The sequence below is a fragment of the Odocoileus virginianus genome, chromosome X, assembly GCF_023699985.2.
Source record: "Odocoileus virginianus isolate 20LAN1187 ecotype Illinois chromosome X, Ovbor_1.2, whole genome shotgun sequence".
NCBI lineage: Eukaryota > Metazoa > Chordata > Mammalia > Artiodactyla > Cervidae > Odocoileus > Odocoileus virginianus.
In genome coordinates, this window is record NC_069708.1 from 31,908,052 (window position 1) to 31,933,805 (window position 25,754).

The 25,754-nt window shown below is 36.3% G+C and overlaps 1 protein-coding gene across 1 annotated transcript in view; it reads left to right on the forward strand.

Annotated features, from left to right (window-relative positions):
* The window catches only part of ATP7A (ATPase copper transporting alpha), a 149,223-nt gene that overhangs the window by 47,756 nt on the left and 75,713 nt on the right, over window positions 1-25,754 (forward strand). Inside the window, exon 2 of the mRNA XM_020881934.2 lies at window positions 22,554-22,694. Within this exon, the coding sequence (XP_020737593.1) occupies window positions 22,575-22,694 (120 nt within the window). The 5' untranslated portion in view covers window positions 22,554-22,574. The remainder of the gene's footprint in view (window positions 1-22,553; window positions 22,695-25,754) is intronic.

Consider the following 25,754-nt stretch of genomic DNA (forward strand, 5'->3'; position numbering starts at 1 on the left):
TAAATGTAAATTGATCCAGTATTACATTTCAGAGTATTACTTATGAGGATTCAAAAAACCAACTAAATGCTATTCAGAGACATAACATACAAATTGTGTGTCATTCATAAAAAGGTTGAACATAACGATATGAAAAACATCTTAGGCAAATACTTCCAAAAGATAACTAGTGTGGCCATACTACTGGAGAATACTTTATAATGATAAAAAGATTAATTCAACAGATAGGTATAATATTCTTAACTTTTTATGTAACCAATTTTATAGCTTAAAATGTATGAGACAAACATTGGCAGAACTGTGGGTCTATAATTATAATTGGAGATTTTAATACACTTCTCGCAATAACTGATATAACAGCCTTTCTACAAGGAAAACTTAAGGTCCAAGTGGCTTCTTCAGTGAATTCTTCCAGTTAGTAAAGCCCTAATACCAATCTAACACCAAATTTTCTAGAGAGCTGAAAAATAATGAATATTTTACAACTTTTTTTTATTGAATAACTGTAACCTTTATACCAAAGACTGAGAAGAACATTATATGTAAGCAAAATCTCTTTCAATAAATGGTAGTAGATCAATTCAGTATCCTTATGGGGAAAATGAGCTGGACTCCTACCTCATATTATATACAAAACATAATTCCAAGTGGATCACAGGCCTAACTTTCAAAGGTAAAATAATGATCTAGAGGGGCTTCCCAGGTGGTGCTAGTGGCAAAGAACCCATCTGTCAATTCAGGAGACATAAGAGATGTGGGTTTGATCCCTGGTTTGGAAAGATCCCCTGGAGGAGGAAATGGCAACCCACTCTAGTATTCTTGCCTGGAGAATCCCACTGACAGAGGAGCCTGGTGGGCTACTGTCCATAGTGTTGCACAGAGTCGGACTTGACCGAAGTGACTTATCATGCACCCATGCACGCCTGCACGTGCAGTGATCTAGAACAGCACTGTCCAATAGAAATGTGAGCCACACATGTAACTTAAATTTTTCTAATAGCCACAATAAAAATAAATGCAAATGGGAAATTAATTTTCATAATATATTTTATTTAACTTTATATACAAGTTATTATCTTTCAATATTTAATCAATATATACTTATTGAGATAGTTTGCATTCTTTTTTTCTACTACATCTTTTAAATCCAGTATATATATTTTCATTTATAGTACATCTCATTTTTGATTAGGAAAATTCAGGTGCTCAATAGACACATTGCATTGGACAGCAAAGATACAGAACATTTCCAACACTGCAGAAAGTTCTATTGGACAGTGCTGCTCTTGCTCCACCTTCTGGAATTTTCTGATTATTTCCTCATGTTGTCACTAACTTCATCCTTTATTCCCTCTTATTTCCTGTACATTGGAAATTAGAGGTAACTAGGTTAGGTTACCTCTCACTGCCAATGTCAGTTAAGGATTTTTGGTGAGAATACTTTTAACAGGTGGTACATAGAAGGCATACAATGCCTGGTTGTTTCACTATCAGTGATAACTAATATTGATTACTGAGTTAAGGTAAACTTGTTCCTTTTCATTTTGCAGTCAGAAGAAAGGTAAAGAGTATCTGGAAAATATCTCAGGATGTTAGTAGTTTCCCACCATATTTGGGCCTCTGACTAAGAAGAAATCACTTTCCCTCATTCATCTTTCTTATCTCATGGGAGAGTTCAGAGTTGGTTTGTCTATCCAGCAAGTCAACTGACCATCCACCCAATAACAAAAAAGTGTTTATTGAAAAACTGCTTTGGGTTACTCTTTCTTTGGGTGTCTCTCCTTCCAGTCTGGTTTTCTCCCTAGTTCATATTTAGAATATTTGAAATAGATGATTTTCATCTAAGCAAGAGGGGAAACAGTAGAGGCACATGTATATGCTGTAGCTGTATCTGCCACTAGTTGGGAGTCCCTATGGAGAAGCAAAAAAGTGATTAATGTTGGATCAGTGTTTGGCTAAGTATATGTGATTTTGGCTCATGCCATTAATCTCTGACTTTTTATTGTATAGTAATAATACTTACTATATAACTATAACACATATAGCAATAACTAGTACTAGGTTGCTGTTTATATACATTTGCCTAATTTAAAATAGGTATAATTGCCTACTTAAATTTTCCTGAGATTTCATGCATTTAATTGGCCCTAAATGTGTTACAAATTATTTTATTCTTCTGTGGGAGACATTTATATCAAAGCATAGGTGGGTTGAGAAAAAATATTTATTTTTTTTAAGTATTTTTTTGTTTCATAATTTTACTTATTTGTCTTTGGTTGTGCTGAGTCTTCATTGCTGCACAGGATTTTCTCTAATTTTCTCTAATTTCAAGGCTACTCTTCGTTGTGTATGGGCTTCTCATTTTGGTGGCTTCTCTTGTTGTGGAGCACAGGCTCTAGAGCACATGGGCTACAGTAGTTTCGGCACGTGGGCTCAGTAATTGTGGCTCATGGGTTTAGTTGCTCTGTGGAATGTGGCATCTTCTTGGGTCAAGGATCAAACCCATGTCTCCTGCATTGGCAGGTGGATTCTTTACCACTGAGCCTCCAGGGAAGCCCCAAGAACAAGTATTTAAATAAATAACTTCACTGTGCAGCATACAGGATCTTGAACTCATGCTCCCTGTAGTACAAGCATGAAGTCTTAACCACCACACTGCCAGGGAAGTCCCTGAATAAGTAACTTTTAATGATAGAATTCAGTCCTTCTGCTAATACTTTCCAAAGTGGATATAACAAAGAAGTTGTGGAGGGTGATAGAGTAATACGTTCCTAGATTCTAGATACTGCCCACATCCTCTTCACTGGTCAGTCTACTTTGCTTTCGTAATTGTACCTAGTATTGCTTCATTATTATTTAGCTATTCATTTATAGTGCTGAAAGCCCAATATTGTACCCTTTAGTATACTGTTACTAGCTTTAGGAAAAACTTTAGAGAAATGTGCTTAAATCTGAAAGTTAGGTTTCCGAAGAACTGATGTAAATGAAATTTGCAACATTTTCTCTTTTTATATACACTACAAAAATAAGCACACATTGATTCAAGAACATTTAATAGTGACCAGTTGTTACATCTTCCTGTTTTGGGGGCCATGACACATAACTCGAGGGATTTTAGTTCCCTGACCAGAGATTGAACCCAGCCCACAGCAGTGAAAGCACTGAGTTTTAAGCACTGCACCACCAGGAAATTCCCACATCTTCTTATCCTGATCCCTTTGAATTCATCCCAAGTTATTGTACTAATTTATTAAGCTAATCATTCATAACATAGGATTGAAACATAATCTTTCACATTTACAGTATATATTGTAGGGAATTCCCTGGTAGTTCAGGTTAAGAATCTGCATTCCAATGCAGAGGACACAGGTTTGACGCCTGGTTGGGGAACTAAGATCCCACATGTCATGGGGCAGCTAAGCCTGTGTGCCACAGCTACAGAGCCCATGCACTCTGGAACCCATGCACCACAACTAGAGAGAAGTCTGAGTGCCACAAGGAAGAGCCCACATGCTGCAACTAAGACTTGATGCAGCCAAAAATAAATAGATATTTTTTAAAAAGTATGTATTGTAACCAGTTCTTGCCATGAAATCAGAATGTAGGAGAAATTGTTAAGAAATAGTATTAGAATACATTGTAAATGAAATAAAATAACAAAGAAATAGCTGATAATGAAAGATTATGGCTTTCTATCTACTTCATAATTTAGCATTAATTCACTAATTCCTTTTTAAAAAGCATTTATTTGTTTATTTGGCTTCACCTGGTCTTAGTTTCACTACTTAAGATCTTCAGTCTTCATTGCAGCATGCAGGATTTTTGGTTGTGACATGTGAACTCTTCGTTGTGGCATGTGGGATCTACTTCCCTGACCAGGGGTCAACCCCAGACCTCCTGCATTGGAAGTGTGGAGTACTGGACCATTAGAGAAGTCCCTTATTCACAAATTCTTTTTTTTTCACTAATTCTTTATTGAAATTTCTGAGATGTAATGAAATGTGTTACCACTTCTCACCCATTGTTTTTTTTAAAAAGCAGAAAATAACAACAGGTGTTGGCAAGGATGTAGAGAAATTGAAACTCCTGTGTTGGTAGAAATGAAAATGGTACAGTCACTGTGGAAAACATTATGGTGATTCCTTAAAAAATTGGCTATGGAATTACCAAATGATCCAGCAATTTCAAGTCTGAGTATATAGCCAAAAGAATTAAAATAAAGGAACTGAACAGGTATATTTATAGTAGTGGTTATAGCAGCATTATTCACAATAGCACACAAGTAGAAACAACGCAAAAGTCTATTAGAGCACGAGTCCCCAACCTCTGGGTTGTGGACCAGTACCTCCTGTCAGATCAGTGACTGAATTAGATTAGAAATAAAGTGCACAATAAATGTAGTGCACTAAAATCATCCCCAAACCATTCCCTGCCCCATGGTCTGTGGAAAAATTGTCTTTCATGAAACCTGTCCTTAGTGCCAAAAAGGTTTGGGACTGCTGTATTAGAAGAGTGGATAAACAAAATATAGTATACACATACAATGCAATATTATTCAGCCTTAAAAAGGAATAACATTCTGACATGTGATACAACACGGATAAACCTTTAACATATGATGCTAAATGAAATACAGCAGATAAAAAAGGACAAATGATTCTACTTATATGAGGAAACCAGAGTAGTCAAATTAATAGAGTCAGAAAGTAGACTGGGGGTAGGTAGAGGGGATGTGGGTAATTAGTGTTTACATTTTTAGTTTACAAACATGAGCAAGTTCTGAAGATGGATGATGGTGATGGTTGCACAAGTGTGTGAATGTACTTAATGCCACTGAACTGTATACTTAAAAAATGGTTAAAATGGCCCTGACTCATACCTGGCTCCAGCCCTCTAATTCTAAAGGAATTTGAAAAAGAAGAACAAACAAAGCCAAAAAGTCAGAAGGAAGCAAATAATAAAGATAAGAGTGGAAATAAATAAAAACCAAAGAAACAACAGAAAAGACCTGTGAAACCATACTCCCTAACTTCAGAGAATATTACAAAGCTACAGGAATCAAAACCAGCATGGTACTGGCACAAAAAGACACATAGGTCAATAGAACAGAATAGACAGCCCAGAAATAAATCCACAGTTATGTTGTGAGTTAATCTATGACAAAGGAGACAAGAATATACAGTGGGGAAAAATAGTGTCTTCAGTAAGTGGTAGTGGGTAAGTTTGACAGCTGCATAAAAATAATGAAACTTGAACGTTTCCTCACATCATATTTAAAAATAAGCTCAAAATGGATTAAAGACCTAAATGTAAGATCTGAAACCATTGTTGTTGTTCAGTCGCTCAGTTGTGTCCAACTGTTTGCAATGCCATGGACTGCAGCATGCCAGGTTTCCCTGTCCTTCACCATCTCCTGGAGGTAGCTCAAACTCATATCTAAAGGGTCGGTGATGCCATCCAACCATCTGTCGTCCCCTTCTCCTCTGGCCTTCAATCTTTCCCAGCATCAGGGTCTTTTCCAGTGAGTTGGCTCTTTGCATCAGGTGGCCAAAGTACTAGAGCTTCAGCTTCGGCAATCAGTCCTTCCAATGAACATTCAGGGTTGATTTCCTTTAGGATTGACTGGTTTGATCTCCTTGCTGTCCAAGGGGCTCTCAAAAATCTTCTCCAGCACCACAGTTCGAAGGCATCAATTTTTTAGTGCTCAGCCTTTTTTATTATCCAGCTTTCACATCTGTATATGACTACTGGAAAAACCATAGCTTTGACTATACAGCTACCCACCCCAGTATTCTGGCCTAGAGAACTCCATGGACTGTATAGTCCATGGGGTTGCAAAGTATTGGACATGACTGAGCAACTTTCACTTTTACTATATGGACCTTTGTAGGCAAAGTAATATCTCTGTTTTAATATGCTGTCTAGTTTGTCACTGCTTTTCCAAGGAGCAAGTGTCTTTTAATTTCATGGCTGTAGTCATCATTCACAGTGACTTTGGAGCCCAAGAAAACAAAGTCTGTCACTGTTTCCATTTATTCCCCATCTATTTGCCATGAAGTGATGGGACCAGATGCTGTGATCTTTGTTTCTTCAGTGTTGAGTTTTAAGCCAGCTTTTTCATTCTCCTTTTTCAGCTTCATCAAGAGGTTCTGTAATTCCTCTGCCTTTTGCCATAAGGATGGTGTCATCTGAAACCATAGAACTCCTAAAAGAAAACATAGGCAGCATGCTCTTTGATATTGGTCTTATGAATAGTTTTTGCATCTGTCTTCTCAGACAAGAGAAACAAAAGCAAGCATTTAAACATGAGAGTTAATCAGACTTAAAAACTTTTGCACAGCAAAGGAAACCATCAGCAAAATGAAGAGACAACCTTGAATGGGAGAAGACATTTGCAAACAATATGTCTGATGAGTTAAATCCAAAATATATAAGGAACTCATACAACTCAATATTAAAAAAGTTTGATTAAAAAATGGGCAGAGGACCTGAATAGGCATTTCATCCCAAAGAACACATATAGATGGCCAACAGATGTATGAAAAGATGCTGAATATCACTAACCATCACAGAAATCAAAACCACAATGAAATATCACCTCACACCTGTCATAATGGCTATCATCAAAAAGACAAGAAATAAATATTGCCGAGGATGTGGAGAAAAGGGGGCCTTCATACACTGCTGGTGGGCATGTAAGTTGGTACAACCACTATAGAAACCAATATAAAAGTTCCTTAAAATATAGAACTACCATGTGATCCAGCAGTGCCACTTCAAGGTATTTATCCAAAGAAAATGAAAACACCAATTATCTATATCTATATATATATGTGCACCTCATTGTTCTTTGCAACTTTATTTGCAGTTAGCAAAGATATTGAAGCAACCCAAGTGGCCATCAGCAGATGAATGGATACTGAAGACGCGCACACACACACACAAAATGGAATATTTCTCAGCCATTAAAAATGAAATTTTGGCATTTGTGACAACATGGATGGACATGGAGTGTATTATGCTTAGTGAAATAATTCAGAGAGAAAGACAGATATTGTCTATTTTAATTTTATTTGGAATCCAAAAAATAAAAAACATGAACAAATAGAAACAGATAACACAGATACAGGGAAAAAACTAATGTCTACCAGAGGGAGAAGTGTGGGAGGAGGGGCAAAAGAGCTGAAGGGGACTAAGAGGCACAGACTACTAGCTTTAAAGTAAATAAGTTACAAAGATGTAATGTATAGCACAGGGAACATAATATTTTATGATATATGGAATATATTCTATGAAAATATAAAATTACTGTATTACCTGAAACTAATATATTGTAAATCAACTATAATTTAAAATATAGTTAAAGCGATCAATTTTATGTATATTTTATCACACACACACACACACACACACACAAACTTTTACAAAGTATCTGCCTTTATCAGGAAACAGTAATTTTGCTAAGCCCATAAATACTTGTAGAGGAAAAAGAAATGCTATATAAAACTATGTGAGGAAAATCATCTCTGGCTTCCACTGAGGATTCTGAGTGGGAAACAAAAAATAGCATAATGTAGTGGACATAACTATTGCAATAGACAATTGTAACATTTCATGTCTTTAGAGGACAAACAGGACATTCATGATGGGAAGAAAATTCTTTAAGTCTCAATTTCAGTGATGTCCTTGTTAGGGATATACACTCTGAGACCTACCTTGTTATTCAACTATTTATAAAAGCTTTAGTCAAGGCTGAGACAAAATGGAATCAGGTATTTTTTCCTCTTTGTTCTGTGGTATATTCTAGAGACTTCCTCACAGAAGTTGGAAACTCCTAAACCATCCAGTGGTTTGTCAGTTGAAGAAAGGAACCGTGTTAACTATGTATATATACCCTGTTCATTTTGTAAAAACCTGGAACATATATTCATTCATTCCCCAATATTTATATGTAGGCCCAAGGGTTTTGTTTGTATATGGTCCTTTGAAATCTTCCTTTTCTTTCTAGTATAGCCACATCCATATTGTTTCATTCCAGGTTTCCAAATTTCCAGTTTCTAGTTTGCTTTCATGAAAGTAGAGACTTTTTAGAATTTTTAGATTTTTGTGATCTCCCCCCCCATTCTGTTAAAGTTGCTTCATGTACAGCTATTTTGGCAGTTACTGTTCACCTTTATTGAATGTTTCTGAAGCATTCACCTTTGTTTTCATAGAAATAATAACTCTTTTATACTCACATTTCATCAGTTTACATAATATTTAAATCACATTAAAGAAAGGTCAGTGGGCATACACAGGCTTGGGAACAAACACAGTTGAAACTAAGCATGTCCACACTGCTGGTGGGACAAGGAGCGCACCTCAGCATGCTGTGGGCATCTGAATATTTTAGTGATAGAGTGGAGACTATCAGTTAATCCACTGATGGTTGGTTAAGAGAACTTTTTGCAGAGTGAAAATTTGCTTTTTCTTACTTAATGTATTCTGAACATTAATGTATTTTCCCCATCAGTAAATGGAGATCTACATCATTGTTTTTAGTGGCCACATGGTATTTATTATACATGTATTATGATGAGTTTTTGCTGGCAAGCAACATGAAGCAGCTTGACTCACTTAACCAGACAAGGAATTAATTGGTAAGCTATTAAGACTGTTTATAGAGTCAACAGGAAAGATGATCACCCACGCTTGGAAAAATGGGTAGAAGCCCAGGGAGGCTAAAACAGCCAAGGTCACGGTCCCCACAACAGTCTGGTAGTCATCTGCAGTGGCACTAGCTTTCTCAGGACTTCTGCGACCACCACTGCTGGCATCTTGACTGTGTTGCTGCAGCTGCTGCAAATTCTTTTAAATTATCATTGTGTATTTGTGTCACTTTCTCAGAATTCAAAAGCCTGGGCAGAAGCATCTGCCCATTCAGATCTAGACTTATTTAGCTTCAAGGATGAAGGGAAAAGGAATATCTCCTCCTCCAAACTTTGGCTTCAGTAGTTAGGGCCCAGTGCTACTGCCTATCACCAAGACGCTCACTCACAGCAGGGGATTTCCTTAACCTAGGGTGTGTGTTTGGATGCTGGGTAGCCAAAAATATGACAACCATCTGTAAAAGTGTGAATATACTAGAGTTTATTTAACCAGTGCCCTACTGTAAAAAAAAAATGTAGGTTGTTTCCTATTTTGCTGATTTAAGCTACATGGTAATAGACACATTTTACTAATCCAATAGGTAGAAAACATTGTATCTTAGTTGTTTTAATTTATAACTTCAAATATAGTTTCATATGTTTATTGGAATTTTAGATTTCTTATATTATTTTTCCTTTTTTTAATTTTATTTTGAATTAGAGGATAATTACTTTACCAGATTGTGATGGTTTTTGCCATGTATCAACACAAATCAGCCATAGGTATACATATGTCCCCAACCTCTTGAACCCCCCTGCCACCTCCCTCCCTGTCCCACCCCTTTGGTTGTCACACAGCAACGACTTTGGATGCCCTGTGTCACACAGCAAACTCCCACTGATTGTATGTTTTACATATGGTATTGTATATGTTTCAGTGCTATTCTCTACAATCATCCCACCCTTTCCTTCCTGCACTGTGTGTAAAAGTCTGTTCTTTATGTCTATGTCTCCTTTGCTTCCCTTCAAGTAGGATCATCAATACTGACTTTCTAGATTCCATATATATGCATTAATATACAATATTTGTCTTTCTCTTTCTGACTTAGTTCCGTCTGTATAATAGGCCCTAGGTCCATCCACCTCATTAGAACTGACTCAAATGCATGCCTTTTTATGTCTGAGTCACATTCCATTGTGTATATGTACCAAAGCTTCTTTATCCATTTACCTGTTGATGGATGTCTAGATTGCTTCCATGTCCTAGCTATTATAAATAGTGCTTCAATGAAAATTGAGGTACGTGTGTCTTTTTCAATTATGGTTTCCTGAGGGTATATGCTCAGTGGTGGGTTTGCTGGGTCATATGGTATTTTTATTCCTAGTTTTTTTAAGGAATCTCCAGACTGTTGTCCATAGAGGCTTTATCAGTTTGCATTACCACCAACAGTGTAAGAGGGTTCCCTTTTCTCCACACCCTCTCCAGCATTTATTGTTTATAGACTTTTTGATGATAGCCATTCTGACCTGTGTGAGATGATATCTCGTTGTAGTTTATTTTTTTTTTTTAGTTGAAAATGTTTTTTCTTTTTTTTTTAAATTTTTATTAGTTGGAGGCTAATTACTTTACATCATTACAGTAGTTTTTGTTGTACATTGATATGAATCAGCCATGGATTTACATGTACTCCCCATCCCAGTCCCCCCTCCCACCTCCCTCTCCACCCGATCCCTCCGGGTCTTCCCAGTGCACCAGGCCCGAGCACTTGTCTCATGTACCCAACCTGAGCTGGTTATCCGTTTCACCCTAGATAATATACATGTTTCAATGCTGTTCTCCTGAAACATCCCACCCTCGCCTTCTCCCAGAGTCCACAAGTCTGTTCCATACATCTGAGTCTCCTTTTCTGTTTTGCATATAGGGTTATCGTTACCATCTTTCTAAAGTCCATATATATGTGTTAGTATACTGTAATGGTCTTTATCTTTCTGGCTTACTTCGCTCTGTATAATGGGCTCCAGTTTCATCCATCTCATTAGAACTGATTCAAATGAATTCTTTTTAATGGCTGATCGTTGTAGTTTAGATTTGAATTTCTCTAATATTGACTAGTGTTGAGCATCTTTTCATGTGTTTATTAGCTGTCAGTATGTCTTCTTTGGAGAATGTCTGTTTAGATCTGCCCACTTTTTTAACTGGGTTGTTTGTTTTTCTGGTATTGAGTTGCATGAGCTGCTTGTATATTTTGGAGATTCTTAGTCAGTTGTTTCATTTGCTGTTATTTTCTCCTATTCTGAGGGTTGTCTTTTCACCTTGCCCATAGTTTCCTTAGTTCTGCAAAAGCTTTTAAGTTTAATTAGGTCCCATTTGTTTATTTTTGTTTTGATTTCCATTACTCTCAGAGGTGGGTCATAGAGAATCTCATATATGGAGGCTGGGGAGATATCCAAAATCTGTGGAGGGTCCCCCTTGAGTCTTCAGTGGGGAACAAATCAATGCATCAATTCAGTGGTTTATGTCAGAGAGTGTTCTGCCTCTGTTTTCCTCTAAGAGTTTTATAGTTTCTGGTCTTAGGTTTAGAAATCAAAGACCACACAAACAGATGGACAGATATACCATGTTCTTGGATTGAAAGAATCAATGTAGTGAAAATGACTATACTACTGAAAGCCATCTGTAGAGTCAATGCAATCCCTATTAAACTACCAATGCTATTCTTCACAGAACTAGAAAAAATAATTTCACAATTTGTATCGAAACACCGAAGACCCTGAATTGCCAAAGCGATCTTGGTAAAGAAGAATGGAACTTTCCTAACTTTAGACTATACTACAAAGCCACAGTCATCAAGACATTATGGTACTGGCACAAGTGGAACAAGATAAACAGCATGGAAATAAATCCACTTACCTTTGGGCATCTTTGACAAAGGAGGCAAAAATATACAATGGAGAAAAGACAATCTTTTCAACAAATGGTACTGGTAAAACTGGTTAACTACATATAATGAAATACATACACAAAATGAAACACATACACAAACTCCATACACAAAAATAAAGTCAAAATGGATTAAAGACCTCAACATAAAACCAGAACCTATAAAACTCTTATTTTGTTAATTGCCTGACATATATTACATATATGGGCTTTTTTGAAATATAATTTACATGTCATAAAATTCAGTATAATTTTATATGTGTAATTCTGGGGTTTTTAGTGTATTTGCAGACTTGTGCAATCATTACTACTACCTAATTCCAGAACATCACCCCAGAAAGAAACTCCATGCATATATATTTTTGTAATTTGCTTACATGGATATTTTTTCTTTTATTTTTTAAAACTTTTTAAAAATTGTTTTTTGTTAATTGAAGTATAATTGCTTTATAGAATTGTGTTGGTTTCTGCCAAACATCAACATGAATCAACACATGGGTTTTTTTTTGCCACATGAAATGTTTTAAAATTCATAAAAGTTAAATTTAAAAATTTTTTCTATCTGCTTTTGGCTTAGGCTTAGAAAGGCCTTCCCATGCCAAGTTTTGTTGTTGCTGTTGTTATTATCCACTTTTTAATAGCATTAATTTTTTTTACAGTTTAGTCTTTAATTCATTTAGAATTAATTTTGAAATGATATGGAGTCTAAATATGTTTACCTCACATGGTTAGCATGTTGTGGCAACACCACTTATTTCTGCATTAATTTGAATATTTCCCTTATTATATACTAAATTCTTATATATACACACATGTCTGTTTCTGGTACTTTCTGTTCTGTTACCAAGAACCTGTTTGTTCTGACATTAGTAATATTATACACATGAAACTTATATAATGTTATAAGCCAATTTAAAAAATAAAACTTCTAAAAACATTTTAATGTGTGGTAGGGTAGTTAGCATTATTATCATTTTTAGTGATGGTTTTTATAAAATTCATGACATACTTGGAAAGTTTAGTCAAACAGAATTGCCATTTTCAACATCATCAAACCTCTATCATTTATTTTATGGTTTATTTTTTCTTAATCAGTTATAGCAAATATAAAATAAGTGCTTTTTCAACTTACTGTATATAGTGTTTAAGTACTGTCAGTTGTTTTTCTTTTTCATAGGTATTTAATGTTTTTTCATCAGTGGTTTGGGGCACAGTTTTGTCTTAGAACTAAAATTAGAAGATGGATTTTTCCTTGCAAAAAGAGCTATAGCATTACAAGTGGACCATGACTTAGTTACAGATTATATCTGACAAGCTTGAAACAGGTGATTGTTTTCATGGGGGAAAAAAGCATTTCAGCTACTAAATAATCTTAGAATCTAAGTTAGATCACTGCACCAAGACCATATTTAACCCATAATATGATTGAAAAATAGTTGACACATTTCGATGTCAGATTGTTGAAAACTATTTGCCTCTACTTTTTCTGGGATAAAAATGGCCTTGTCTGAGGCAAGAAAAGTTTCACCCAAAAACATTTTTCTCTAGTCTATTATTGACAAGGCAGCAAATGTTCAGTTCCTGGTAGAAAGGCAGATAGTAACTTGAGGTCTGTTTCTCAGTTTCTGAGTAACTTGTCCCCTCACCTGTGTTCATTGCAGAGTAACTATTTTTTCAAGCATTTTCCTCAACTCCAAAGATGGGAGCATCTTTGGCTGGTTTTCTTTTATGCCTTTTGCAGACGTTACCCTATTAAGTTAATTCCTTTGAGGCTATTGTTAGCTTTAGATTCTAGCTTGTATTGCCTGTATGAGCATAGGTAAGTCTGAGTATACTCAGTGAAGCTATCAGCCATGTGTTGCAGGGCCACCCAAGATGGACAGGTCATAGTGGAGAGTTCTGACAAAATGATCCACTGGAGGAGGTGATAGCTCCTGAGAGCCCCTTGGACTGCAAGGAGATCAAACCAGTCAATCCTAAAGGAAATCAACCCTGAATATTCATTGGAAGGACTGATGCTGAAGCTCCATTACTTCAGGCACCTGATGTGAAGAGCCTGCTCATTGGAAAAGACCCTGATGCTGGGAAAGATTGACAACAGGAGGGGAAGGGGGCAACAGAAGATGAGATGGTTGGATGGCATCATCGATTCAATGATCATGAGTTTGAGTAAACTCCAGGAGATAGTGAAGGACAGGGAAGCCTGGCGTGCTATAGTCCATGAGGTTGCAATGAGTCAGACATGACTTATTGACTGAACAACAACAATGAAGTCTGAGTATTAGCTTCCTTAAAATAAAAGGAGGCTACTACCTTATTTATATTGCAGAATTGTTGTGAAATTATGTATATGAATGTTTTGTCAACTATGCAATGCTATAGGACTCTGAAATATCTGTAGTTATACAAAGAATAACACTTTTTTAAGAGGCAGTGATTTATCTAGGAGTCACAAAAATAGCCAGCAGAGCACATTGCCTTTTCCTAATTTGAATGTTTTGATCTTTTTTGACCTTAACTAATATGTCTGAAGTCCTGACTCCTTTTTTTTTTTTCCTGACTCCTAATCTTTTGTGCATCCATGCTAAGTTGCTTTAGTTGTGTCCAATTCTTTGTGACCCTATGGACTGTAGTGTGCCAGGCTCCTCTCTCCATGGGATTCTCCAGGCAGAATACTGGAGTGGGTTGCCATTTCCTTCTCCAGGAGATCTTCCTGACCCAGGCATCGAACCCACGTCTCTTACATCTCCTACATTGGCAGGCGGGTTCTTTATCACTAGCGTCAATTTTGGGAATCGTCAATTGAGTAGAACAACTATGTTTTGAAATATACATTTGTCTACTCCACCTGTTTCATCTGGAATCTTAGTCTTCTGTTTGTATAATGACAGTTGTCTGATGAAAGAGATTAGGCACTTGATATTTTGAAAACAAGTTAAGAAGTAAGATGTGTTCATTTTAAATGTTCATGCAAGTTAAACAAGATGTGTTATATAAAATAATAAAGAAGCCAATACTTTCTCCCTTTTGTTTTCGATTTAGAGGTAGTATATTTTAAATAAAAGCAAATAGGAAAAAACTAAATTAAAAATTTGATTTAGAAATACATACTCTGGAGACAGCTAGTTCAATGTTGTTTGCATAGCTAAAAATTATCAGTTTGCTTAACAAAATAGGGGTATTTTTTATGGCCCTGGTGTAATAGACTGGGTAATTTTTGTCTGTTTATATGTTTCAGTTTATTATTAGTCTCATTTACTGAATTATTTCAATTTTGTTAACTTTTCTCTTAATTGCTGCACATTCCCTACAGTTTTTCTTCATTTCCCCCTAAAGTGGGCTGTGTTTTTAAAGAATCTTTCTTCCTCCATCTTTATTGAGGTATAATTGACAAATAGAAGCTGTTTATATTTAAGTTGTACAGTGTGATGCTTTGATATACATTGTGATATGATTACTGCAATCAAGCTCATTATCATATCCATCACCTCACATAGTTACCTTTTTTGTTGTTTTTGAGAACAATTAAAATCTCTTTTTAGCAAATTTCAAGTAAACAGTACAGTATTATTAACTGTAGTCATCACGCTGTGTATTGGATTTCCAGAGTTTATTCATCCTGCATAATTTCCCCAACTCCCCAGCTCCTGAAAACCACAATTCTAGTCTCTGCTTCTAAGACTCAGACTTTAGATTCCACATGTAAGTGAGATCATGCAGTTTTTGTCTTTCCGTGTCTGGTTTATTTCATTTAGCACAATGTCCTCCCAGTTTATTCATTTATTTTCCTTTTAAAAATTCTTATAATGAAATAGCTTAGACCTACAAAGAGTATAGGAAACCCTGAAACATATGTGGGTATCCTGTCCTTAGCCTAAGAAATTAAACATTACATATATAGTTGAAGTTTCCCTTTGTGTTACAATTGCATCCCTTCCCTCCTCCCCAAACTTCTGAATTTGGAGTTTATTATTCCCGTGCATATTTTAATATTTTAACTAACACTACTATATATGAATGTATGCAAAACCAATATTTGGTATTATTTTACACTTTTAGGCTTTTGTATCCTTCTGAAACTTTTTATTTCCTCAACTATGTTTATGAGATTTTTCCATGTTGCTATTTATAGCCCTAGTTTGCAGTTTCTCAATCTGTTTTGTTGCCATTTGTTGCTATTTCTTTGTTGTGAGGCCTTTTCTTGTCCATTATAGGAAGTTTAGCAGTATCCCAGTAGCACTTTCCCCTCCATTCCCCACCCCAGTTGTGATAACCAAAAATGTCTCCAGACATTGCCGATGTCCCTTTCATGGCGAAATCTCCCTTCTCCTAGTGAGAACCATTATTTTACTTCATTCATTTTAACTACTCTGTCATGCTTCATGATGTATATCACCACTTATTTTTCTATTTTCCAGTTAATAGACATTTAGATTATTTCTAAAGTTTTTTTTTTTTTCCCGCGGTGAATATTTTTTTTCATGTTTTCTTACACAGTGTGAGATTTTCTGTAGGGTAATAGGCTTAGGAGTGAAAATGTTGAGTTCTAATACATGCATATCTTTAACTCTACCAGATATTGCCAACCATGTTCTGTAATAGTTGTACTAATTTACACTCCCAGCTGAATAAGGGAGATCTTGTTGCTCCACATTCTCATTAACACTTTGGTATTGTCAGATTTTGAAATTTTTGTCTACCTGATGGGTGTAAATGATATTCATTGTAGTTTTAATTTGCATTTTCTTGATTACTGCAGTGATCAAAAATTACCCAGGTGGAGCTGTATCCAAAAAAATTAAGTTTACCATATAATTTATTTAGAACCCAGACACCTTTCTCAAATTATGAGGACTCGTTATTTTAGGTGGATTTAAAACTAATGTTTGACCTTCTTTGATCAGCTTTAAGAAGTGGTTTTGAGCCCTCAGACTTCATACATATAATGCTTGTTTGTACTCAACTTCTACAGTTTCTGTTTCCAAACCAGAGATGATGATCTAGTCATAATACTCTTCCTCTTAGAAAATGTTATTACTGATAGTGATTACCATCTGTGTTTAGGGAGTGGTTAAAAATACTTTAATAACTAGAAGTTATTTCCCTCAATGTTGTTGGATGCTCTTTTTCTCAGTCACCTCATTACTAATAGCTGCATGCCAGATTTGTTTCTTTGATACTGACACTGTATGCAATTATTTATACTCTTACTTTGTTTTCTGAGTCATTTTGCTAAATGCAGTGAGAGTTACAAAAGGTGTTCTTGACTTTGTATCTATCTTTGAGACATTTAAAATTCAAAAGATGGGCATAGCATATATTTACAAAATCAGTGAGTTGTGTGTTACATATTATGTATAAATATATGTACAATATATGAAAAAATAAAATAGTATGAAGGGGATGGAATTTGTCAGGTTTTGAGTGTAAGGCCCACTTTAAATATAGTTTTGGAGAAAAATGCAGGTAATTATGAAGGCAGGGGAAATATATGTTATTCATAGATGATTTGATATGCTTAAATTAGGATATAGTGGGAAAAGTGGCTGTTATTAATGTAATTTTCATTCATGCTCAGAATTTCTTTGCTCCCTAATACATATTTCCGGGACTCCCCTGGTGGCTCAGACGATTAAGAATCTGCTTGCAATGCAAGATTGGGTTTGATCCCTGGGTCAGGAAGACCCCTTGGAGAAGGAATTGGCTTGACACTCAAGTATTCTTGTCTGTAGAATCCCATGGACAGAGGAGCCTGGCGAGGAAAAGTCCTCAGGGTCACAGAGTCAGTCAGACATGACTGAGTGACTAACACACACACACACACACACACACACACACACACATATTTCCAGGGTAAATAATCCAGTCACTTTAAAAAGCGCTTTGCTGCTTAACTAGTCTCTATCAGTTCCTCTTTGGCCTGAGACAAAGCCCAAAATAAAACTGTATTTCAGTTTTACATTCCTAACTAACCAGGTAAACTAGCCTTCATATGCTGAGTATATTGTATTCCAGAAGTTTGTTACCAGTTCTGTTTTTTGAACTTGACAGTTTCTTATAAAACAATTTTAGTCAGTTTTGGTAACATACCTGAATGAGCCCTGAAAAGCTCTATTTTGACCCATAACATATTTGAGCCATATAGGTACTAAGTGTGACTGTTTTGACCTAGAGGCAGGCAGCCATGTGCTACAAGAGGAAACGTATTCTTCTTTAAGGAAAAGAATAATGATAGGCAAAATTTTGATAATATCTGTTTGTTTTAGACATTATTCTAGTTACCTTTTCATATATATTTGTGCTTCCCAGTGACCCTTTCCCTAGTGGTAGCCCTAATGCCTTCACGCTTGCCTTAAGTACCCCACCTTGGACTTTTAACCTGGGCCTACGAATTCCCTACATCCCAAGAATTCTTTGTTCACAATTACCTGCCTTTCCTGTTTCATTTGGGCTTCTGTTCTATTGTAGTAATTGATCTTACCTAGTTTTTAGGAATGGAGAAGGCAATGGCACCCCACTCCAGTACTCTTGCCTGAAAAGTCCCATGGACGGAGGAGCCTGGTAGGCTGTGGTCCATGGGGTCGCTAAGACTTGGACACGACTGAGTGACTTCACTTTTACTTTTCACTTTCATGCATTGGAGAAGGAAATGGCAACCCACCCCAGTGTTCTTGCCTGGAGAATCCCAGGGACAGGGGAGCCTGGTGGGTTGCCGTCTCTGGGGTTGCCCAGTGTCGGACAGGACTGAAGTGACTTAGCAGCAGCAGCAGCAGTTTTTAGGAGATGTAATTCCAGCTGTCAGTGTCTTAAACTCTCAAAGAGGAGCTTGTATTTTAGAAAGTGGATACAATGTCTCAACAGCTGACCTAGGTTCTTCAAAAAGTTACTTAGCGGCAAAGATATACGGGAGAGAGGCTGTTCTAGATTAAATGAGACAAAAGAGATACTTCCAAATACAGAGTGTGAACCTTGTCTGGATCCTGATTTGGAAAAATATAAAAGCTGTAAAGAAAGCTGAGGGCAGAAGAATTGATGCTTTTGAACTGTGTTGTTGGAGAAGACTCTTGAGAGTCCCTTGGACTGCAAGGAGATCCAACCAGTCCATCCTAAAGGAGATCAATCCTGGGTATTCATTGGAAGGACTGATGCTGAAGCTGAAACTCCAATACTTTGGCCACCTCATGAAAAGAGTTGACTCATTGGAAAAGACCCTGATGCTGGGAAAGATTGAGAGCATGAGGAGAAGGGGACGACAGAGGATGAGATGGTTGGATGGCATCACCAACTCAACAGACATGGGTTTGGGTGAACTCCGGGAGTTGGTAGTGGACAGGGAGGCCTGGCGTGCTGCAGTTCATGGGGTCACAAGGAGTCGAACAAGACTGAGTGAATTGAACTGAACTGAATAGATGTTCTTGGGACATTTGGGACAGTTTACATAGAAAATTTGTATTCAGGGATGTACAATGATTAGTTTTCTTAGCTGTGATCATAGTATTGTGGTTATGCAGCAGTCCTTAATTCTTTGGAAATGCATGCTGAAGTATTATGATGTCTAAAACTTAGATTAGAAAAATAAAGCAAATACAGCAAAATGTTAGCAGTTGTTGAATTCATGCAGAGGATATACAGGTAGATGTTCATTGTACTATTTCAGCTTTTATGCATGTTGAAATTTTTCATAATAAAGTTTTGGAAAACAGGAAAGCTATTCATTAATACAGTAATATTTAAATTGTAAATTTCATGCAATGGAGAATTCAGACAGCATGAAGAACTTCTTGAGCTGGAGTAGCTAGTTCTGGCTCCTCTAAATTTCTACTGTTGTTGTTTAGTCGCTAAGTTGTGTCCAAGACTTTTGCGACCTCGTGGACTGTAACTTGCCAGGCTCCTCTGTCCGTGGGCTTTCCCAGGTAAGAGTACTGGAGTGGGTTGCCATTTCCTTCTTCAGGGCATCTTCCTGGCCCAGGGATCAAACCCACGTCTCCCACATTGGCAGGCGGGTTCTTTATCACTGAGCCACCAGGGAAGCCCTCATTTCTACTGCTTCTTCCCTATTCCACTTACCATTCATTCATAGATTCAGATTTTGTCCTGTTGACAGCAGCTGCTTGAGCTAGAGGAAGGAAGATGAAGTTTCTCAGGGTGATGACAGCTTATTTTTACATATAGATTATAAGTCATAGATTACCAGAATGTGAATATCACTGGCAGTGTGGTTCATTAGAGATTGTTGTTTTTTTTTTACTTTGAATAAAGGCTGTTTCAAGTCATTAAAAATGAAAGTTAGATAAACTATATTCTTTTATGTTGAATGGATATTATAATCTATGTAAAAATTGATAATTTAATGCTAATTTCATAAGAATTAGTGGACATAACTGAATTGTTAAGTGTTGCATTTGGAATAACTTTGGCTCTAACTTTGAAAGTAAATAACAAAAATAGTTTATTTCAGATCAAATCACACTATAAAGTACAGTTCCATAATTAGTGCTAGTTGAAATTAAGACTGAGAAAGATGCAGCTAGTGTTGAATTTTTCTTTCAGCTTTGTGAAGAGTTTTACACTTTAAAAATGGATATGGAAAACAGTATAGATGTTCTAAAAAATTAATAAGCAGAACTATCATATGATCTACTAACTCCTGGGTGTTTATCCAAGGGAAATGAAATCACTATCTCAAAGATATTTGCACCCCCATATTCATTGCAGCATTATTTGCAACAGTCAACACATGGAAACAACCAATGTCCATCTATGGATGAATAGATAAAATGTGATATACATATACATATTATTCAGCCATAAAAAGAAAATCCTGCCATTTGTAATAACATGGATGGACCTTGAGGGCATTATGCTAAGTGAAATAAGTCAGACAGAGAAAGACAAATATTGTATGAACTCACTTATATGTGGAATCTGAAAAAACCTGAACTCATAGACACAGAGAACAGATTGATGGGTTGGTTACCAGAGGTAGGGGGTAGGGAGTGGGTGAAATGGATGAAGGTGGTTAAAAGATGTAAACTCCTAGCTATAAGATAAATAAGCCCTGAGGATACAATGTACAGCATGGTAAATATAGTTAGAAATATTCTATTGTATATTTGAAGGTCACTAAGAGAGTAGACCTTAAAAGTTATCATAGGAAAAAATTGTAACTATGTGTGGTGATGGATGTTAACTAAACTTTTGGTGGTACTTTTGCAATATATACACATATCAAATCATTGTATTATACACTTATAACTAATACATTAAATATCAATTATATCAATAAAATGGAAATTTCATGTGATTCAAACTAATTATCAGTGGAAAAAAAAAGACTCCTGCCTTCATAGAATTTTCATTTTAGTGAGGAGTTATTTTTAGTGAGGAGTTTATTACAGTATAACATTATTCCAAAATTTAGTGGCTTAAAAAAACCAACAATTATTATCTGACAGTTTCTGTGGGTCATGAATTGGGGAGTGGTATAGATGGGTGGTTCTGGCCCAAGATCTCTCATGAGGTTGTAAGTCTATATGTCAGCTGAGGCTGCAGGCATCTAAAGACTTAACTGAGTCTGAAGAATCAGCTTCCAAGACAGTTCACTCACCTGTTTATTGGCAGGAGGCCTTAGGGTCTTTGCTGGTTATTGATTGTAGGCCTCAGTTTCTCACCATGTCAGCCTCTCCATAACGCTGCTTGAGTGTCCTCATGACATAGTAGGTGGCTTCCCCTAGATGGGGTGATTGAAAAGAGAGGACAAGGAGCAAGCCACAATGATTTTCCCCCCCAACTTCAGTGCCTTTTATCTTGGAAATCACACCTTGTCACTTCCACTAGTGATTTGGAAGCAAGTCACTGAATTGAGGCCACATTCAAAGGTGTTAAATTTGATCTCTTGAACGAAGGAGTGACAAAGAATTCATGAACATATTTTAAAACAACAACAGGAAGACAGATAATAAGTAATAAACATAGCAAGTAAATTATGGAGCTTATTAGAAGGTTTTAAGTTCTATGAAAATGAGAAGAAAAGACAGAAGAAATAAGGGGAATCAGAGTATGTGTCTGTGTGGAAGGGATGTAGGTTGCAATTTTCAACAAGGTGGTCAGTGTAAGGCTCGTTAGGAAGATTAGATTTGAGTAAAGACTTGAAAGAGATGAAGAAGTTAGCTAAGCAGATATCTAAGAGAAGAAAGCACTAAATCAAGGGAATAGGTAACCTAAAAGAGCTGGGATGGGAGTAAAATGAGGTGAGAGAAAAGAATGCCAACCGTATTATATTAGTAGTATATTTTCAGTTGAGCAGGTGGGAATGTTGAAGGATTATTTTTTCTTTTTCTTTTAACTTAAATTTTGTTGTTTTTTAAGTTTTTATTCTATATTATACTTGATTAGCAATGTTGTGTTAGTTTCAGGTGTATAGCTAAGTGATTGAGTTATACATATACATGGATCTATTCTTTTTCAAATTCTTTTCCTGTTTAGGTTATTACAGACTGTTAAGCAGAGCTCCCTGTGCTAAACAATAGGTCCCTGTTGGACCTAAATATCGTAGTGTATATGTGACAATCCCAAATTCCCAATCTATCCCTGCTTCCCACCTTCCCCCCCAAAACCCTAAGTTCCTTCTCTAAGTCTGTGAGTCTGCTTCTGGCTTTGTAAATAAGTTCATTTGTATCATTTTTTAGATGCCACATATAAATTATATCCTATGATATTTGTCTTTCTCTGTCTGACTTATTTCACTTTGTATGATAATCTCTAGGTCCATCCATGTTGCTGCAAATGACCTGGTTCATTCTTTTTTATGGCTGAGTAATATTCCACTGTATATACTACATCTTTATCCATTCATGTGTTGGTGAACATTTAGGTTGTTTCCATGTCTTGGCTATTGTAAACAGCACTGCAATGAACACTGGGGTACATGTAAGAGGAAGGGTTATTTCCATGGCTGATATTAATAAGTTTATTGTTTCTAATAGGAATGTAAAGAAGAAATCAAAATGGATCTGAGTATGAGTGTGAATTCTGTCACCATCTCTGTTGAGGGAATGACATGTAGTTCCTGTGTTTGGACCATTGAACAGCACATTGGAAAACTGAATGGTGTACATCATATTAAAGTAAGTTATTCCTTGGAAATCAGTGCTGTTGACTGGAATTCTTCTGGGAAATTATACTTCTAACACTGAAATAGATGCAGAAACACTAACATGTAGGACATAAAGACTGTCATACTTCAAACCTTGAAGCTGAGTAAGTTTTCTTTGGCCCATTAACTTATTTTCTTGTTAAAGACAATAATAAATTATATATTTTTAAAATTTAAAAGCATCTGAAGATTGAGTCTTGATGTTATAGTTGTATCAGTTTATATTTTGTGAGTATAGGTGCTGATATGAGTTTGAACAAACCCTGGAAGATAGTGAAAGACAGTGAATCCTGGTGTGCAAAGAGTCAGACACAACTTATCGATTGAACAACAACAGCATTTTTTGTTACTGTTGATGTCATATTGAACTAAAATACATGTTCACAAAGGAAGGATTATGGGGTTTCTTTCTCTTTTATATCATGACAGTATGTTTAGTAATAATGTAGTCTTCCCTAAGAACGTGCATATAAAGTGTAACTAATTTTCTAAACATTTTCACTTTAGTTTTTAATTGCAAAACTAAAATAGACTTTTGTTAGACTATCTTAACACATTCCTGCTATAATTCATCTCAGAATCCTACTTAGTGTAAAAGAGTGATTTATTGTATATTCTAGTTTCTCTGTAGTGAACATGAATTGTTATTATAATTATTATACATAAATAAGAAAAGCTAAGCTTTGTTTTTTTTTTCCCATTTATTTTTATTAGTTGGAGGCTAATTACTTTACAACATTGCAGTGGTTTTTGTCATACATTGAAATGAATTAGCCATGGATTTACATGTATTCCCCATCCCGGTCCCCCCTCCCACCACCCTCTCCACCCGATTCCTCTGGGTCTTCCCAGTGCACCAGGCCCGAGCACTTGTCTCATGCATCCAGCCTGGGCTGGTGATCTCTTTCACTATAGATAATATACATGCTGTTCTTTCAAAACATCCCACCCTCGCCTTCTCCCACAGAGTCCAAAAGTCTGTTCTGTACATCTGTGTCTCTTTTTCTGTTTTGCATATAGGGTTATCATTACCATCTTTCTAAATTCCATATATATGCGTTAGTATGCTGTAATGTTCTTTATCTTTCTGGCTTACTTCACTCTGTATAATGGGCTCCAGTTTCATCCATCTCATTAGAACTAATTGAAATGAATTCTTTTTAACGGCCGAGTAATATTCCATGGTGTATATGTACCACAGCTTCCTTATCCATTCATCTGCTGATGGGCATCTAGGTTGCTTCCATGTCCAGGCTATTATAAACAGTGCTGCGATGAACATTGGGGTGCACGTGTCTCTTTCAGATCTAGTTTCCTCGGTGTGTATGCCCAGGAGTGGGATTGCTGGGTCATATGGCAGTTCTAATTCCAGTTTTTTAAGAAAGCTCCACACTGTTGTCCATAGTGGCTGTACTAGTTTGCATTCCCACCAACAGTGTAAGAGGGTTCCCTTTTCTCCACACCCTCTCCAGCATTTATTGCTTGTAGACTTTTGGATAGCAGCCATCCTGACTGGCGTGTAATGGTACCTCATTGTGGTTTTGATTTGCATTTCTCTGATAATGAGTGATGGTGAGCATCTTTTCATGTGTTTTTTAGCCATCTGTATGTCTTCTTTGGAGAAATGTCTGTTTAGTTCTTTGGCCCATTTTTTGATTGGGTCATTTATTTTTCTGGAATTGAGCTGCAGGAGTTGCTTGTATATTTTTGAGATTAATCCTTTGTCTGTTGCTTTGTTTGCTATTATTTTCTCCCAATCTGAGGGCTGTCTTTTCACCTTACTTATAGTTTCCTTTGTTGTGCAAAAGCTTTTAAGTTTCATTAGGTTCCATTTGTTTATTTTTTCTTTTATTTCCAATATTCTGGGAGGTGGGTCATAGAGGATCCTGCTGTGATTCATGTCGGAGAGTGTATTGCCTATTCTCCTCTAGGAGTTTTATAGTTTCTGGTCTTACATTTAGATCTTTAATCCATTTTGAGTTTATTTTTGTGTATGGTGTTAGAAAGTGTTCTAGTTTCATTCTTTTACAAGTGGTTGACCAATTTTCCCAGCACCACTTGTTAAAGAGGTTGTCTTTTTTCCATTGTATATCCTTGCCTCCTTTGTCAAAGATAAGGTGTCCATAGGTTCGTGGATTTATCTCTGGGCATTCTATTCTGTTCCATTGATTTATATTTCTGTCTTTGTGCCAGTACCATACTGTCTTGATGACTGTGGCTTTGTAGTAGAGCCTGAAGTCAGGCAGGTTGATTCCTCCAGTTCCATTCTTCTTTCTCAAGATTACTTTAGCTATTCGAGGTTTTTTGTATTTCCATACAAATTGTGAAATTATTTGTTCTAGTTCTGTGAAAAATACCATTGGTAGCTTGATAGGGATTGCATTGAATCTATAGATTGCTTTGGGTAGTATAGCCATTTTGACAATATTGATTCTTCCAATCCATGAACACGGTATGTTTCTCCATCTGTTTGTGTCCTCTTTGATTTCTTTCATCAGTGTTTTATAGTTTTCTATGTATAGGTCTTTTGTTTCTTTAGGTAGATATACTCCTAAGTATTTTATTCTTTTTGTTGCAATGGTGAATGGTATCATTTCCTTAATTGCTCTTTCTGATCTTTCATTATTAGTGTATAGGAATGCAAGGAATTTCTGAGCATTAATTTTATATCCTGCCACTTTACTATATTCATTGATTAGCTCTAGTAATTTTCTGGTAGAGTCTTTAGGGTTTTCTATGTAGAGGTTCATGTCATCTGCAAACAGAGAGAGTTTCACTTCTTTTCCTATCTGGATTCCTTTTACTTCTTTTTCTGCTCTGATTGCTGTGGCCAAAACTTCCAACACTATGTTGAATAGTAGTGGTGAGAGTGGGCAGCCTTGTCTTGTTCCTGATTTCAGGGGAAATGCTTTCAATTTTTCACCATTGAGGGTGATGCTTGCTGTGGGTTTGTCATATATAGCTTTTATTATGTTGAGGTATGTTCCTTCTATTCCTGCTTTCTGGAGAGTTTTAATCATGAATGAGTGTT